Here is a 17,530-nt window from a genome sequence, read left to right on the forward strand (position 1 = left end):
GAAATAATACATACTACTTATAAATATTTTTAAGGTACTGTGTTTTTAAGCATGTGGAGGAAAAGGTTAGTTCAATAACGGTTTTTAAATCATGATGAATTACATCAAGAATGGTGACAGTTGATTGCCCTTGCAATTGAGCAAAAAATTAGAGTAAAATAGTTTAGGCTTGTGCGTTAGGAATGTGGGTTAGGAACACAGGAAGTTTCCTGATTAATGACAGTTGGAACAAATTATGGGAGTAAGTTCAGAATTTTTAATAACAAGATAGATTTTTTATCAACACTAATATCCATTTACACAATTAAGGTGTGATCAGTCCTAAATATTTTACTTAGGCTAAGTGACATATTTTCCCTCAAATTTTTTAAATTTTTATTTTACTATGGTAAATACACTTATACGAGATCTACCCTTTGCAAATTTTTCAATGCACAATACATTATTGTCAACTCTATGTACCGTGTTGTAAAGCAGACGTCTAGAGCTTATTCATCTTGCTTAACTGAAATTGATTAGTAACTCCCCATTTCCCTGTCCCCCAAGCCCCCGACAACCACCGTTCCAGTCTTCGATTCTATGACTTTGACTGTTTCAGGTACCTCATATAAGTGGAATCACGAAGTATTTGTCTTTCTGTGACTGGCTCATTTCACTGCAATAGCATCCTCAGCTTCCACACATGTTGTCACATACGGCAAATTGTCCTTCTTAAAGGTGAACAGTATTTCATTGTATGCACAGGCCATGTTTGTTTTATCTGTTCTTCTGTCAATGATGTTTAGGTTGTTTCCATATCTTGCTTATTGTGAATAGTGCTGCCGTAAACATAGCAGTGATATCTCTTTGACATCCTGATTTCAATTCTGTTGGATAAATATCCAAAAGTGGGATTGCTAGGCCATATCATGGTTCTATTTTTAATTTTGGAAGAATTCGATACTGTTTTCCATAAAGGCTACACCATTTCGAATCCCCGCCAATAGTGTATGAGGATTCCAGTTTCTCCCCATCCTTGCCAAAACTTGTTGCCTTTTATATTTTTAATAATAGCCATTCTGACAGAAATGAAGTGATGTCTCATTTTGGTTTTGATCTGCATTTCCCAGATAATTAGTGACGTTGAGCATTTCTTCATATGCCTGTTGGCCATTTGTCTGTCTTCTTTGGAAGAATGTCTATTCAAGTCCTTTGCCCATTGTTTTTTTTTTAATTTAATTTAATTTAATTTAATTTAATTTAATTTAATTTTTGAGAGAGCAATTGTGGGCACAGGGTGTTGGGGGAAAGGTACAGAGGAGAAGGAGAGAGAGAATCTTAAGTAGGCTCCATGCCCAGTGCAGAGCCAGACTCAGGGCTCGATCCCACAACCCCAAGATCATGAACTGAGCTGAAATCAAGAGTCAGACACTTAACTGACTGAGATACCCAGGTGCCCCTGCCCATTTTTTAATGAGGTTATTAGTTTTCTTGGTATTGAGTTATAGGAGTTCCTTATATATTTTACATATGAATTCTCTATCAGCTACATGGTTTGCAAATATTTTCTCCAATTCCATAGTTGCCTTTTTGATCTTTTGTTTCCTTTGCTGTTCAGAAGCTTTTTAGTTTAACATAATTCTACTTGTCTGTTTTTGGTTTTGTTGCCTGTGCTTTTGGTATCAAATCATTGCTAACACCAATGTCATGAAACTTTTCTCATATGTCTTCTCCTAGGATTTTTATGGTTTCAGGTCTCATATTTAAGTCTTTAATCCATTTTTTATTTATTTTTGAGTATGGGATAATACATGGATTCTATTTCATTCCTTTGCATGTGGATTTTCAGTTTTTTCAGCACCATTTGTCAAAGATTATTCTTTCCTGATTGTCTGACACCCTTGTTGAATATTAGTCAGCCATATATGCTTGGATTTATTTCTGGGGCTCACTGTTACATCCCACTGGTCTATGCCTGTCTTTATGCCTGCCCCATACTGTTTTGATTCCTATAGCTTTGTGATATACTTTGAAATCATGAAGTGTGATGCCTCCAGCTTTATTCTTCTTTCTCAGGATTGATTTGGCTATTTGTAGTCTTTTGTGATTTCATATGAATTGTAAAATTTTTTTCTATTTCTATGAAAAATGCCATTGGATTTTTATAAGGATTGCATTGATTCTGTAGATCACTTTGGGTATTATGGAAATTTTAGCAATACTAAGTATTCCAATCCGTGAACATGGGATGTCTGCATTTGTGTCTTCTTTAATTTTTTTTCACTGATGTTTTATAGTTTTCAGTATATAAGACCTTTACCTCCTTAGTTAGTTGAATTTATTTCTAAGTATTTTATTCATTTTAGTGCATTTTAAATGGGATTATTTTCCTAATTTCTTTAATAGATAGTTGGTTGTTAATGTACAGAAACATGGGAGATTTCTGTATGTTGATTTTATATCCTGCAACTTTACTAAATTTGTTTATTAGTTCTAAATATTGTTTATGGGATCTTTAGATTTTTCTGTACATAAGTCCTTGCTGTCTGTAACAGGGACAATTTTACTTCTGATTTCGATGTCTTTTATTTTCTTATCTAATTGCTCTGACTAGGACTTCAGTCCTATGGTGAAGAGAAGTGATGAGAGCAGGCATCTTTGCCTTGTTAACTAATCATAGAGGAAAAGCTTTCAGTTTTTCACTAATGTGATAACTGGGCTGTTCATACATGAATTTTATTATGTTGGGGACTTTTCTCTGTTTCTACTTCGTTGAGGGTATTGACTGTGCAGCATATTGAATTTTGTCAAATGCATTTTCTGCACCTACTGAGAAGATCTTGTGACTTTTTTTTTTAAATCTTTCATTCTGTTAATGTGGTGTATCACACTAGCTGATTCTTTTTATGTTAAAAAATCTTTGCATCCCAGAAATAAATCCCACTTCATCATGGTGTGTGATCCTTTTAATGTGCTGTTGATTTCAATTTGCTACTATTTTATTGAGGGTTTTTACATCTGTATTTATCAGGAATCTTGACCTATAGTGTTTTGTATTTTGCTTTTCATTTTTGTTTTTGTTTTGTCCCCCTTGTGGTGTCTTTGGCTTTTGTATCAGGATTATGCTAGCCTCATAAAATGAGTTGGAAGTGTTCTTTCCTCTGTAATTTTTTGGAAGAGTTTGAGAAGCATTGATATCAATTCTTCTTTATATATTTGGTAGCAACAATGTGAAACCATCTGGCCCTAGCCTCTCCTTTTTTGTGAAGTTCTTGATTACTGATTAAATCTCCATACTACTTATAGGTCTATTCAGATTTTCTGTTTCTTCATGATTTAGTCTTGGTAAGTTGTATGTTGTCTAGGAATTTATCCACTTTTTCTAGGTTGTCCAGTTTATTGACATATAATTATTCTTAGTCGTCTCATCTTTTCTAATTCTGTGATGTCAGTTATAATGTCTCTTCTTTCACTTCTGCTGTATTTAAGTCCTCTTTTTCATTTTAATTAGTCTTGCTAAGTGTCATTTTTATCTTTTCAAAAAAAATGAACTCAATGTCATTTTTTAAATTTTTTTTCTAGTCTCTGTTTCACCCTGCTTTAATATTTATTATCACCTCCTTTCTGCTAATTTTTGGACTGAGTTTTTCTTCTTTTTTCTAGCTCCTTGAGCTGTAAAATTAGATTATTTAAGATTTTTTTTAAATGTAGGTATTTATCACTATGAAATTACCTCTGAATACTTATTTTATTGCATTCCATAGGTTTTGTATTTTCATTTTATCTATATTATCTTTTCATTTATATTTGTCTGAGGTATTTTCTAGTCTCCTTTTTAACCAATTGGTTGTTTATTTCTTTTCTTTTAGTTTTTTTTAAGATTTTATCAATTTGAGAGAAAGAGTGAGAGAAAGAGAGAAAAAGAGTACACAAGCAGGGGGAAGGGGCAGAGGGAGAAGAAGAACCAGACTCACTGTTGAGCAAGGAGCCCAAAAACGTAGGGCTCAATCCCAGGACCCTGAGATCAGACCTGAGCTGATGGCAGGTGCTTAATCAACTGAGCCACCCAGGTGCTCCTCAGCTGGTTGTTTTAGTACGTAGTTTACTCAGGGAGACAACTGCCACTTTTGTCTTCTCCTTCTGTGCTGAGGGCTATGATACCTCAGTTCTCCCCCAGGTAGCTAGATTATACTGGACCTGTCAGAGCTCCAAGACTGGCAAGAAAGATGCCAGTTTTTTGGGCCTCCCCAAAGAAGTTGGGGTGTTGGATACATCAAGAAGTGATTACATTTTTAAGAGGCAGAGAAGCTAGGTACTATCTCACAGGACTTTATTTTTTTATTTTTTTAAAGATTTTATTTATTTATTTGACAGAGAGAGATGACAAGCAGGCAGAGAGGCAGGCACAGAGAGAGGAGGAAGCAGGCTCCCTGCTGAGCAGAGAGCCCGATGCGGGACTCGATCCCAGGACCCTAAGATCATGACCTGAGCCGAAGGCGGCAGCTTAACCCACTGAGCCACTCAGGCACAGGACTCTCACAGGACTATAATAGTGAAAGCCAGGAGTCACTTCCTCTCCCCTACTGCATATTTCACACTCGTACTTCATTACTTATCACACTGTACTGTGATACTTAATCACACACCCGCCCCCAACCCTTCTTTGGATCATTTATCTTCACGCTCAACTCTAGCACCCGTGTAGGACTAAGCATATATAGACGTCCAACAAATATTTGTTGAATGAATAAACTAAAAAAAAAGAATGATGGATAGAAACAATATGATATAATGGTTAAGGGCATATGATTGCAAATCAGAAGAACCTGAGTTCAAGTCCAGGCTCCACCTCTTACCAAGCAGTGTGATCCTGGACAACCAACTTAGCTTCCTCAGTCGTGTGTCCTTATCTGTAAAATGGTGTTACATACCTAATCCATGAGGTTCTTACATAATATATATGTTTTGTATATATTTTTTGCATATAAGATGGCATCTAGTAATAAGTAACTACTATTAATAGTGTCATTAGTTCTCATAATGAAAGTTAGGAGAAATAATATATTATAAAACATATATATTATTTTATGTTTCTATTTATTTTTACTATTAATTTCATGGTGATGTGTTTTTTATCATTAGTGACAGGAATGCAAGAGTGATTCAGTGATAGCCAGTACAGAATAACTAGGTGACAGGTATCACTGGTACCCCAAAACCTCACAAGTATGCATTCTTGCTTTGGACTGAGCAGGTTGGAACACAGTTAACAGCATCACTTTTAGTTCTGCAGCTTTAAAGAAACAAAACCCTGTTTCCACCAAAGAAAGCTTTATTTTTTTTTTAAGATTTTATTTATTTATTTGACAGACAGAGATCATAAGTAGGCAGAGAGGCAGGCAGAGAGAGGGGGAAGCAGGCTCCCCTCTGAGCGGAGACCCCCCGCCCCATGAGGGCTCAATCCCAGGACCCTGAGATCATGACCTGAGCCGAAGGCAGAGACTCAACCTACTGAGCCACCCCAAAGAAAGCTTTAAAATCCCTCCCAGCATGTCCAGAACAACCCAGTGCATCACTTACCCAACCCAAGGATACAAAGAGATGAACCATCTCAGACTTTCTCAGACTTTCGTATCCATCAGACTAAATTTGGAGGACTGTTTAAACAGATTGCTGGGCTCCATCCCCATATAGGCCTGGGCTAGAATGCCAATTTGTATTTCTAATAAGTTGCCACATGGTACTACTGATGATGGTGGCTCAAACACCACACTTTGAGAACCACTGAGTTCATAGAAATGGTTGAAGTATGAGCAACGTGACTCCAGGGCAGGAATGTGTGCAGAAATCTTTCCTCAACGTTGAATCGCCTGATAACCCCTGTGAAAATGAGGACTTTCTTTTTTCAGCCCTAGCGTTTTCAACCCTGAACTCCTCTCTTCTTTATAAATTTACTGGTAGGGGAAATAGTTTCATGAAGTTATTTTTAAGCTTCTTTGAGCGTGATAAAATCTATAGACACTCTCTGCCGAAGGGTCCGTATACACATACACAGAAGCATTGCTCACGATTTCAGGAGGTGCTGGGACCCTTCTCCCACCAGCCCACCCACTAGCGCTAAGGAGTATCAGTAGAAAAACTATGACCTGAAGCAAAGTCTTAGGCTCACGTGGATGTTACAAAAATTCCCTTCTTATACGTAACCTTTCAGTTAATTCATTTTTAAAGCAGGAATAATAATAATGTTCTTCCATCAAAGTTTGTGAAGATTAGCTGATGTAATACATGAAAAGGCATAATTTGAAAACCAGAAACACTAACTAAGTATTGCCTTTTTTGTCTCTTCATAGTCTTGCTACAATAAACTCTCATTCTTGAGGCAAGTGGGTGCCTCTCTCTACTAAGGAAAGATCGGGAAGTATAAGAAAGAGCCCGAAGTGTACTATTTCAAGACCTTACTTCTCTGCTCCCATCACAGTTTTCTGCTAAAATCTGGTCACAGGCCGCCATAGCATGCTTCTGTCTGTGAGACACTGAGCAGGGCGATCTAGCATGCCTAGGCTTGGCTCTGTGACCGGATAGTCTCAATTTACTTGCCCTGAAATACTCCACTTTGGAAATGTCCAATGCCTTGTCAAGTCCCCATGTTAATACCTCCTGGCAGAAAGATACAAGTGTAAAGTTGTTAACAGAGGTTTGTTTCTAGGCTAGAAGATGCTGAGTCTTGAGAAATAGTGATTAAGGGTTAAGCCTGATTCTCATTATTTCTACAAAAGTAAATAAATACACTGATAGACCAAGCAGAGGACATTTATTTAGCACCTACTGTGTACACTGTGTAAAGGATGACAGTGAGAGGAGTAACACATAACATGTGTTCCGATGCTATGCCAGCTCACAATCCAGCAGGGAAAATAAATACATGCAAAAATAAACCAAACATACAGTAAGCCTTGGCCAAGGCAAAGACTGTGGTTCATACAGAGATTCAAGAGTACAGGAGGAGGGAGAAATCAGTTTTTACAGGGATGCATTAAAGTGTCCTGGACACAGTGGGATTTAAGCTTGTCCCTGAAGGAGGAGCAGGACTGCGTTAGGTGACTATAATGGAGAAGGACTTTGTAGGCTATGGAAGTAGTTTGAAGAAAAGAGGTAGAAAAGTGCTTGGTTAGTTTGCATAATTATGATTTAACCAGTGTGACTGTAGAATGGGAGTGGGGTGGAGGTATTGAACTGGAGGCCAGAGGTGTAAGTTGGAAATATGTTGTGGGAAAGAAACCAAAGGCCAAGTGAGGAGCTTTGGCTTTACTCGCCATGCAGTGCAGGACTGAGGGTCTTTGAAACCACAGGCAGATCTGTTTTCCAAGAAGAGAGCTGGTGCACTGTGAACAGACCAGAGAGAGCAAAAAGCAAACACAACCTGGTAAGGTGAGGGGAGCCTGAGCTAAAGCTAGAGCAGGGGGAGTAGCCGGGGGGGCACGCAGGGGAGAAGTGTGTGAGAGGCTGCATTTTGAGAATGGTTGATGACATGTAGTGGGGGGGACCAAAAAAAGGGCAGAGGCAAGCTGAGAGGGCTCTCCTTTGCAGCAAACCCGCTTGGGGTTGGGCGTGCTTAGAGCAGACCATGGGCTCTGAGGAAGAAACTGGCTGAGACGCCAGGGACCAGGTGGTGAGGAATACCTCCTTGCTGTCCCAAGAAGACTTTTGTCCTTCCTAGAATGCCCAGAAGGGCAGCAAGTGACCATCTGGTTGGCCCGCACGGAATATCAAAATCACTAATGCCTGGACGCGGGTCCCCAGCCTGGCAGCTTCGGAAGTCCTGGAGATCTTTTAAAATAACTTTCAGGCCCTTTCCCATGTGACTTTGATCTGGAAACCTGAGGTGGGGACCCAGGCATGCGTATTTTGTAAAGCTCTCAGGTGACTGTGATGCACATCTGGTTTGGGAAACTGCTGTGGTACCTATTAGTTAAGAGAAGTGTCTAGAGACCCTGGTTTGGTCCATACTTGTGCAGATGGAGACTGTGATGAGCTGAAGACCATAGGCTTCAGTCTCCAGCGGTGTCTCAAGCACAGTGAGCTCCGTCGAATGTCTTGGGAGGGAAACCCCTTCTCCAGCTCTCAGCTCTCAGTGAACACACCGGGAGATAGGACAAGCTGCATGCTTGATGGGGTCCTTTGTCTCAAAAGGACAAGGTGCATACAAGTCATCCTTTTCACCCTTGTCTTCAACTGAAAAAGGAGCACTTGGCTATGTCACAGGGACACCATCAGAGAGTCTTATTACGGGATGCTTTGAGACTTTGGAAGACAGGCTACATAATAATGCTATCCATTTTCTGCCAGGCTTATACAACACTCGTAATACTTTCACTGCTTTTAATGTTTTTTGTTTCTCAGAAAAACAATGCAGGACAAAGGTAAGGCGGGTGTTAAACTTCTGGACATGGACTTGTGTGATTTGGTGACTTGTGCGAGGTCACACAAACCAGAGCCAGTCCTGAACCCGCCATCCTCCTGTGCTCCAGCTCTGCTTCTGGGCCATAACGGAGAAGGGTAACATAAAGGCATTTTTCTCTCCTTGTAAAAGAGAAAAAAATGGGGGGAGGGGGAATTATTTAAACACACCTCACTCATACTGCAATCACTGCATTGTTTTTCCTGTTGAAACACCCTGTTGGTTTTTAAATCCCTTTAAACCTACCCGGCACCTGTATGGCCCAGATCCAAGAATTATTACCGAACCTTTCACTTTTTATATTTAGCCACATAGGGGTTTCTGTGATGGTATCTGGCTCTTGGTTCAGTTGAAAATTTCAGAGCTTCCAGAAGTTTTCTTCTTCCATAGAAGCTAGAAGCATGCAAAATGCTCAGACATGATTTCATAATTTTTTTTATTTTTATTTTAATCAAGTATGTCTCTCCACTTCCCTTCTCCTGCTGGGCAAAATGGTATCTTGGCACCATCCTGTATTGTTCCTGTGTGAAGATGGTCCTGAAATATTGACCGAAAGAAAGGGCCGAGGAGGGATGGGGGAGGGGTGGGTGGTCTCCATCAGCAACTTATGGATTGTGGGATAACCTCTCTTCAGGGCAAGAACCAAGGCTGAAAATGTAATGAGAACTTCCCTGAAAATTCATTATAACAAAGCATAATGTGAGCTCACTGGGCACAAAAATAGGCTAAAGGAAAGTGACTCCCACATAAGACCTAATTAAATACTTTGATGTCAGAAAGCAGAGCAGGGAGGGGTGGAAAAAATCAAATCAGACCAAAGTGAAGGACAGAAATTCAAACGAAAAGAAGAAAGATTTCTCTCTTTCTCTCTCCCCCTTCCATCTCCCCTACCTCACCCACCCCCCCAATCCCATGGCCTCTGTCTCTATGCCTCTGTCTCTCTCTCTCTCTCTTCTTCCTTTGCCATGAAGGAAGAATAAGATTCAGGAACAATAGGTTGTAAATTCTTCAGCCAATTAGTCCAGTAACTTACTACTGTTTATAATGCACAGAATGTCACAGGCTGTTTTGCAAACTCCCCTAGTTGGTTTGTTAATAACAGGAAGCTAGCACTTCTCAGTACAGTGGATCAGCTACACGTGAAAATAAATGCAAAAAACCTGGAGGGGAATAGCAGCAGACCAAGAGTAGCCTTGATTTAATTTAACATTTGGGGGTCCGCACACAAATGAGCATTTTAGTAGGCTTCATGGTGGAAGTTGCTGTCATTTGTAAAATATTCTGGCCAATTAGCTAATAGTGTGCTTGGATTTCTCCTGTTTTGATACAGTAATACTAAGTACATTGTGAAGCCCAATTATACAAATCATCCCCATATGCTATACCAGTCTTTCTTTATGAACTGTGTTTATAAATCCTGTGTGAGGAAATGTGTACTTCAGCAATTTAGACCATGTGTAAAAACATAGCCAATGGGATTGTCAAGAAAACAAGTTCCAGCCTAGGAAATCCTAATGTGTTCCGCTGGAATAACAGGAGGGTGCCGGGAGTGCAATGCTCTGCTTAAATACATATTGCTTTATAGTGTTTAGCCAATTTAGGGGCTTCCGCTTCCCTCTCTGTTACTTTATTCTTCTTTTCTTTTAGGATCCAACCTTGGAGTTTTTGAGAAAATTTGGGATTGGTCTTCTCTCCGGCACAATAGCCTCAGTCATTAACATCCCTTTTGATGTTGCCAAAAGTAGGATTCAAGGGCCTCAGCCAGTTCCTGGAGAGATCAAGTACAGAACCTGTTTTCAAACAATGGCAACAGTCTACCGGGAAGAAGGGTAACATTCTTATTTTAATAAATGTGCAGGACTCAAGTACAGTTAAAAGCCTAGCCTGTTAACATTTTGCTGAGAGCCATTAAGATCTCCTAAATCGTGTGTGTGTGTGTGTGTGTGTGTGTGTGTGTGTGTGAAAAGCTATCAAAAATGACAAACTTCGAGAGATAATTCAGTGATGAAAGTTGCATGTTCCTACACCATCCAGAACCTCCAGCCACCATCGTACAACCTACTGCGTGTTTGTCCTGGAGCGCCCGGATGAACCTTTTCCTGGGCAGTTTGCATACTATGCTGTAATACACCCTGTTCACGCGTGGGCAGGAGAAGGATTGTCATCTAACTGCAAATCCAATCAAATTGTTGCCTCATTAGAGTCTCCTGGGAGAATTAAACATGAGAGTTCTGTGGAGTCATTTTCTTTATCTGAAGTACATGCTTCTTTCTGCTCATCTTTAAGTGTTATGTCCATCTCTTCAGCCCTCCTCACTCAGATCTTATTCTCAAGTAAACGAAGAATCTTCTGTTATTTTGATCTACACTATGTCATATTTCCTTTTGTGAAGACCGAGTCTGTGGTCTTTTAAATTCAATTACAAAAGTCATTTTGCCTATACACACAGCTGTCATGAAAGTAGGACCTATGTTCAAAGCAAAAGCCATCTCACTGAGGAAAGTCATATTTCTGGTTGGACATGATCAGCATAGCTTGGGCAATATTCATTAACCCTTTCCTTTTGTCCAGTCTGCTGCAGAAAATATATAGCCACATATTGCCTGGTTTGAGATAGACGTGATTTCAAATAAATTTTCTTATAGACCCTGGGTCAACATCTCAATGAAGCTGGTCCATTCTACTTTCAAAATTAAGAATTCAGAATTCAGAATTAATTTCAGAATTAAGAATTCGGAATTCAGAATTAATGAATGTTCTCTTTCCCTTGCTATTATAGGATTTTCGCTTTGTACAAAGGCCTGCTTCCCAAGATTATGAGGCTTGGACCAGGTAATGATATTTTTATTACTTCTATCCTTCCTTCCTTCTTTGTTGTTCTAGTGTCTCTTTTTTTATTCCTGTCGATCAGCAACATGATGCGTTGATTGCACTGTGAAAAATGGAAATCTTGAGGATACAAAGTTGTCAACAAGTATTCAAGACACTGAAGGCAACCATTAGAAATGTTTTCCACCTTTGTTTACGAGGTACTATTTAAGACTTTGCTGGAGGCTGATAGAAGCCAAAGCCCAGCTTAAGTCAATAGGAAGGGATCCACAGCCAGTTGGAGTTTGAGTGAGCAAGGAGGCTGTGGGGGGAGGATTTTCACTGAGGGAGGGATCAGCCGGATAAAACTCTCCTGGTGCCCTCCCGCCTCATCCCCGAAGTTCATTCTTGTTCCTGCCTCAACTTCATTTCAAAAACAAAAAGGAAGTGTAACTTGCCTCCATGAAGCAGGAGCCACTTCTCCTCACTGTCACCTGGGAGGCCTGTGGTGAGTGCTGCAACCTGGCACTCACCTTCCGGGCCTCTGTGGCCATGATGGTGGAGGCTCCTGGCTCGGGACCTTACCTCCAGATGCCAGCCCACAAAAAAAACTGGCTGCTGTTCCCACAGGGAGAGTCAGCTGCCTCTGTGTCAATAGATAAGAACATAACTACTGCAGACCCAACCGCCTGGGCAAACAGTCTTGGATTATAAGCAACCCCATGTCTAAGCACAGAAGTAGGCACCAGCCCTCGCCTGTCATTTTACCAGGCCACACTCACCTATGTAGGCGTCCTGGTATCCTCTCCCAGAAGCTTCCCCTGTTCCTCTCCCCTCCCCATTCCTCCCTTTTAACACCCCCAGCCCTCCTGCCCTACCACACTTACACACAGACACATTTACCATCATTGAACCTCAGCCAGCATTTCTACCAACCTGAGGCAGAGGACAGCTCACCCTTTCATGGATTTACAAAACACTTCCACAATTCCCAGTCCATCTAGCCCCACCTTTCTAGGCATTTAAGCACAGATTTTGCTTCACGTTTGAGATTGAGACTTGCCCCCTGTTAGTCATGGGCCCATGTGTAAAAACAAAGCCAAGGACAAAGAATATTGGTGATTTGGGGCAACTCCCTCTGTGAGCATGTGGTGTTTTCCCTTCACCACACAGTAAAAACCCTGCTGGTAGACCTAGTATTAGAGAAAATCATAGGAATGACCCTAACCCAGCTTTGTCAGGAGGGGATGGGCCTGAAAAGAGTGGTGATCAGGGATAGTTTACCTAAAACAGTAATTGACTGGAACCTTAATCCAAAACTCTTAAATAATCTGACCCCAAGTTTTGTTAGAGGCTTGCAAATGTTTGGTTGGCTTTTTAAATGTTTTTGCATGAGGTGTCCTTAGATGCTGTGGTGTTAAATACAATGAAAAGGGTTGTTGTGAATGGACTGTCCAGGCTAAACAAAACTGTGAATGACTGGAAATCTCCCTCAGGGACCTGGCCTCCACTCATATGTGAGTCCCCCAAACGCGCAAGTCCCAGCAGCTTTAAAGGAAAGAAAAGTAGAGAGGAAAGTATGACATTTGACTTAAGGATAAGATTTTTTTTTTTTTCAGAGAGAGTAAAAAAGTGAAAGAAAGGGTATATCTGGGATTTTCATCCTTCGTTGTAGGAAGCATCCCATCTTATTTTTGTAACAGCCTAAGCCGCTCCATGTGGCTCACGAGTCACCTCCCATGAAAGGAGGCTCTTGAAGTCTGTGGTTTAAACTCCAAATATCACCAGGCAGAAAACTAACCCACTTCTGCATGTTCTTGTCCTACGCTGAGAACAGTTAATAAGAGTAAATACAGCAATTACATAGGTATTAACAACCCTCTCTTAGTGGGTCTTTTCTTGTTTGCCAGAGTGCCAAGAGAGCTTCAGCAGCTGAGAGGGCTCTCACAGAGTATCTTCATGGGTTAAAAATGAAAATTACAGGCAGATAATTATCTTTGGTATTAAGTTACACAAACATGTGTGGCCTGTATATTAAAACACACACACACACAGCAGTGTGTACACAAGAACGAAGATCAAAATCGAGTTATATTTCTTTTCCTCAGAAGTCAATCTTCTATTCATGCAGCCCAATCTTCTTGAGGTAGAGCTCAGGATATTTGTTCACATCTTGATTTTGTAGTATTTTTCACACAGACATGAGAGGATAGGTAGATTCAAGAGCATGGGATTTGTGTCATTTATTGCATCAGGTAGAACACAAAATCATCCACATGCAAAGGCCTTTCCTGATTTCTAGGTAACATCAGTGTTTGTTTTTCTGTATCATAGTCCTGTTGACCTTTCAAGACAAATAGTGGTCTGTGACACTCAAACCCCACCACCAAATTTTCAAGGCTCTGAGGCAGAGAAAATAAAAGCAAAAGGAGGTTAAAAGCTAGCTATATTTTGTAATATGTACATTTTCAAATATTCAGAAGCTATTTTTCACACTGCAATACAATTTGAAGGCCATAAGAGAAAACTAGAATCATCTATCAAGCACCCTCTTAGAGCTTTCCTTCTAAATGCAATTAGGACTGCTAATTATGGACTGAAAAAGATAAATCCTTTGCCTACGTATGAAAAATATTAATGGTTTCTGTTTGCAGGAATACCACATGCCCTTACATGACTAAATGTGTCTATATTTATTTACTTTAAAAAAAGTTAAAAGTGGGCGCCTGGGTGGCTCAGTGGGTTAAGCCGCTGCCTTCGGCTCAGGTCATGATCTCAGGGTCCTGGGATCGGGTCCCGCATCGGGCTCTCTGCTCAGCGGGGAGCCTGCTTCCTCCTCTCTCTCTGCCTGCCTCTCTGCCTACTTGTAATCTCTCTCTGTCAAATAAATGAATAAAATCTTTAAAAAAAAAAAAAAGTTAAAAGTGCCTGAAAAAGAATCTGATGAGAAATGATGAAAGTTACAGAAACTCATAGAGAAAAAATGTGTTTGGGTATTTGGAGACTCAAGATGGTCTTGATTTTGCTCTGAGAATTTTCCACAATAGCCTTCTATCGATGTATTAGAACCCAAGGACTGACAAGTCTACACAGCCTCTGCCTGATAGGCTGCATGGGACTTCACAGATTCAGAAACCCACTGGGGGCAAGTGATACTACTTTGCCAGATTTGAAATAAAAACCAGCTCTTTTCTTTTCTAGGTGGTGCAGTGATGCTGCTGGTTTATGAATACACCTATTCATGGCTTCAGGAGAACTGGTGATTGCCCAGCAAGTGTTGAGATCATGGATATTTGCTCTACAGCACCGTGAGGAGAGACTATCAGCTCAGTTGATATGATTGATAATTATAATTATACAAATACGTACAGTCATTAAGGGGAAACAATTTAATCAAGAACAAAACCTATTTTGATACTTCAGAAATTATCTCTAGACAATTTGAGACTGGTTTTGGCCATATCCATAAATCTGTGAGAAGAAAAATAGTATGAAGTAATGAGGTATGTAAATTGAATATAGAAAATAGCATAGAAATTAGATATATTTCATAAAAGCTATATAAATCTCATGCTCTGTATTCCTCTTACACTGATTCACAGTGAAAATCCATTGTATTGATAATTTTTCCCATGAGGTCAAGAAATGCTTAAAGTAATAAAAAAATTAAGCCAAAATTTGAACAGTTTTTATAAGGAATTAAATTCTCCCATAAGTAATATTTAAAAGGCACAAGGAAAATGTTTTTAAAGTACACTAAAATGGCATTTTTAAAAGGTTGAATTTTATGTTAAAATTTAAATCTGGTGGTGGTCTTTAGAGTAATAATACACATCACAACTATATTTTCCCAAAACTACTTTATATTTTGCACTGTTGTTTAAAGCAGGTCATATTTTAAAATCCGGATACATGAAGGTTTTTGTGGCAAATAGAACACATGAAAATTTCCTTCACATAATTCCCTTTGAAAATAGTTTTTCTTGCTGAAGTAGTTTCATGTTAAAACACAGTTGGAACCACTCCTTGGGCCCATTTTTGCTGTCTGTATTTGCATCCAGGTATCTTTGTTCACATCTCTTACCTTTGCCATTCTTAAAAAGAAGAACTACATTTCCAAGTTATCCATTTTAAGTGACAGCTTCAGGTGTGAACTATCTGTGGTGTAAAAATGTGTACTATGAAGGGGAAAATGTTTCAAAATAGAAGTACATTCTTAACATTTCCAAAGAGTCCTGTACTAACATGCACTCTAAGAAACAGCTCCTTGGCACTGATATAACCAGATTCGATTTTATATTTGCATCCTGAAATGATGCTACTTCAGTAGCTACAGTCAACCAAAATATCTGCCCATTCTAGATGACACCTGTTCTTAACTATTACTGACGCATATTTCTACCGTGAGGCTCTGTCACTAAAGCATTTTGAAAATAAAAAATAAAAGATAACATGATAATTATTACTTTTTATTAATTTAGAGCATTTGAAGTATAAAAATAAAGGCTTTTTGACATACTGTATATACATACACAGCCTTCGGTTGTACATCCTTTCGAACGTGGTTTTTAATTTATATTTCAGCCCATTATTCCAGAAGAGGGTCATTAAAAGTAGGGGGGAAAAAAGAAACAAGAGAAATAAGAATGTGTCTGTTGTACAACTGTGTTCTATCCTTGCAGGTAACGCTCTTGCATCTTGTGAGGGAGAGAAATGCCTGCATAGAGGCCATGAAATTGAACCTTTAACCTCTCCCTGTGAATGGGATGGAAAAGGATCTCTGAAGAGTGCATTTGCCAGTTTAAAAACAACAGTTTTACCCCCTAAAAAACAAAGGAAATATGTCAACATTAACCAGTAATAATAGCATTTATAAATCAAACAATCCCAATCCCCCAACCCATCCCATTTTCCTTTTTGATTTTTAGAAGTAGCTTTAAATCATATTTTGTTTTGAATAGCAAATCGCATTTTAACTTTCTGTTGTCTTTAAGTTACTCCATGTGAATTCACTGTTGCTAAGAAAAGACCTGGGGGAAAAAGGGAAAAAAAATCTTGATATCATTAACATTAGATTTTTTAAAATAAAAGAGCCAGAAAAAATTATAAATAGCATTAACAAGAGATTTCTTAATTTAGATAAAGAAAATAATATTTCATTGTGTTTCCATACAAATGACTGGTATTTTTTTTTTTAAGACTCCTAGTAGCCATCTAAAAAAATATCTGATAAGGGATAATTCTATACCTTATGTCAGTTTTTCTGGACGGCAGGAGAGTCCCTGTATGGTATGATTTTAAAGTCTCCACCAAGATATTGGACTGGTATCTTCGTTCCATTCGGTTTATAGTCTATTTTCTCATCAGACTGGGAACTCCAGATGTCAACAGGAGTTTTAGAAGATCAAAGGAAGACTATGGCCCTGAGAGTTCATCTGCTCCTTCTGCTTATTCTTCTCCTGAAGTTATAATCCTCTGTTTGTAGCACTGAATTTTGCTTTAGAAATAAATGCAGTTTAAAGCTCTCTCTATAAGATAGCTGTTGCTTGAAGCAAGCAATTCCTCAAATATAACTTCTGTGTCAGAAATCTGCTTACTGTCTATATGGTAGGGATCTGAAACCTCGCCTCTGAGTTTTAAGTGAAGCCATGAAACCAATGTGGCGGAACTGGACTGCCGTGTGGACTGTGCACAGCACAGACAGGAAGAAATCAGGATCACCTCACGAATGCCTCTTTAACATGCACATCTAGTGATGTGCCCTTTTAGTTATTGCACAGAATTAACACCAACAGGAAAAAAACCCCACAATATATTAATTTTCCAATAGATGAATTGTACCAATGTTTTAAAAATGTAGTTTCAAGCCTACATATTGCCAAGCAGGAAGAACTTTCTAAACGGAAGAGAAAAACTGTAGAATTTTGCCCAAGAAAAGCAGTCGTTTTAAACTACAACACATAGCACACGCTCACACACACGTATACCCCACAGCTCTGAGATTAACATTGAAGTGAAAATCCAACTGTTCTGGAAAGATGGAAACTATGTCCTGTAACTCCAGAAATGAATAAAGGGAATTTAAAACAATTAAATAGCATTTGTATTTCTAATACTACCACCAGTCTACCTTGACGTGAACCATGCTTCTGTACAACAATGTAAACTTCACAGCAAGCCGTTTTTACATTCATTAGAGCAGAATTTTCCATTTTCTTTAAATTACAACATAATTTTGGGCTGAGATTGCTGAACACACAGGTAAGCCAACAATAACAGTACAAT

General features: G+C 39.2%; 1 protein-coding gene across 3 annotated transcripts in view; it reads left to right on the top strand.

Annotated features, from left to right (window-relative positions):
* Positions 1–16,926, top strand: part of SLC25A21 (solute carrier family 25 member 21) — a 507,009-nt gene extending 490,083 nt beyond the window's left edge. For 2 of the 3 annotated variants that reach the window (XM_044231633.1, XM_044231634.1), the window contains 3 exons: positions 10,085–10,266; positions 11,217–11,269; positions 14,447–14,928. In XM_044231633.1, the coding sequence (XP_044087568.1) occupies positions 10,085–10,266; positions 11,217–11,269; positions 14,447–14,508 (297 nt within the window). In that variant the 3' untranslated portion in view covers positions 14,509–14,928. Of the gene's footprint in view, positions 1–10,084; positions 10,267–11,216; positions 11,270–14,446; positions 14,929–15,927 lie in introns of those variants that run through there. The other variant, XR_006381746.1, reaches the window with a different exon arrangement.
* The last annotated feature ends 604 nt before the right edge of the window (positions 16,927–17,530 follow it).

The sequence above is a fragment of the Neovison vison genome, chromosome 13, assembly GCF_020171115.1.
Source record: "Neovison vison isolate M4711 chromosome 13, ASM_NN_V1, whole genome shotgun sequence".
NCBI classification, from domain to species: Eukaryota; Metazoa; Chordata; class Mammalia; order Carnivora; family Mustelidae; genus Neogale; species Neogale vison.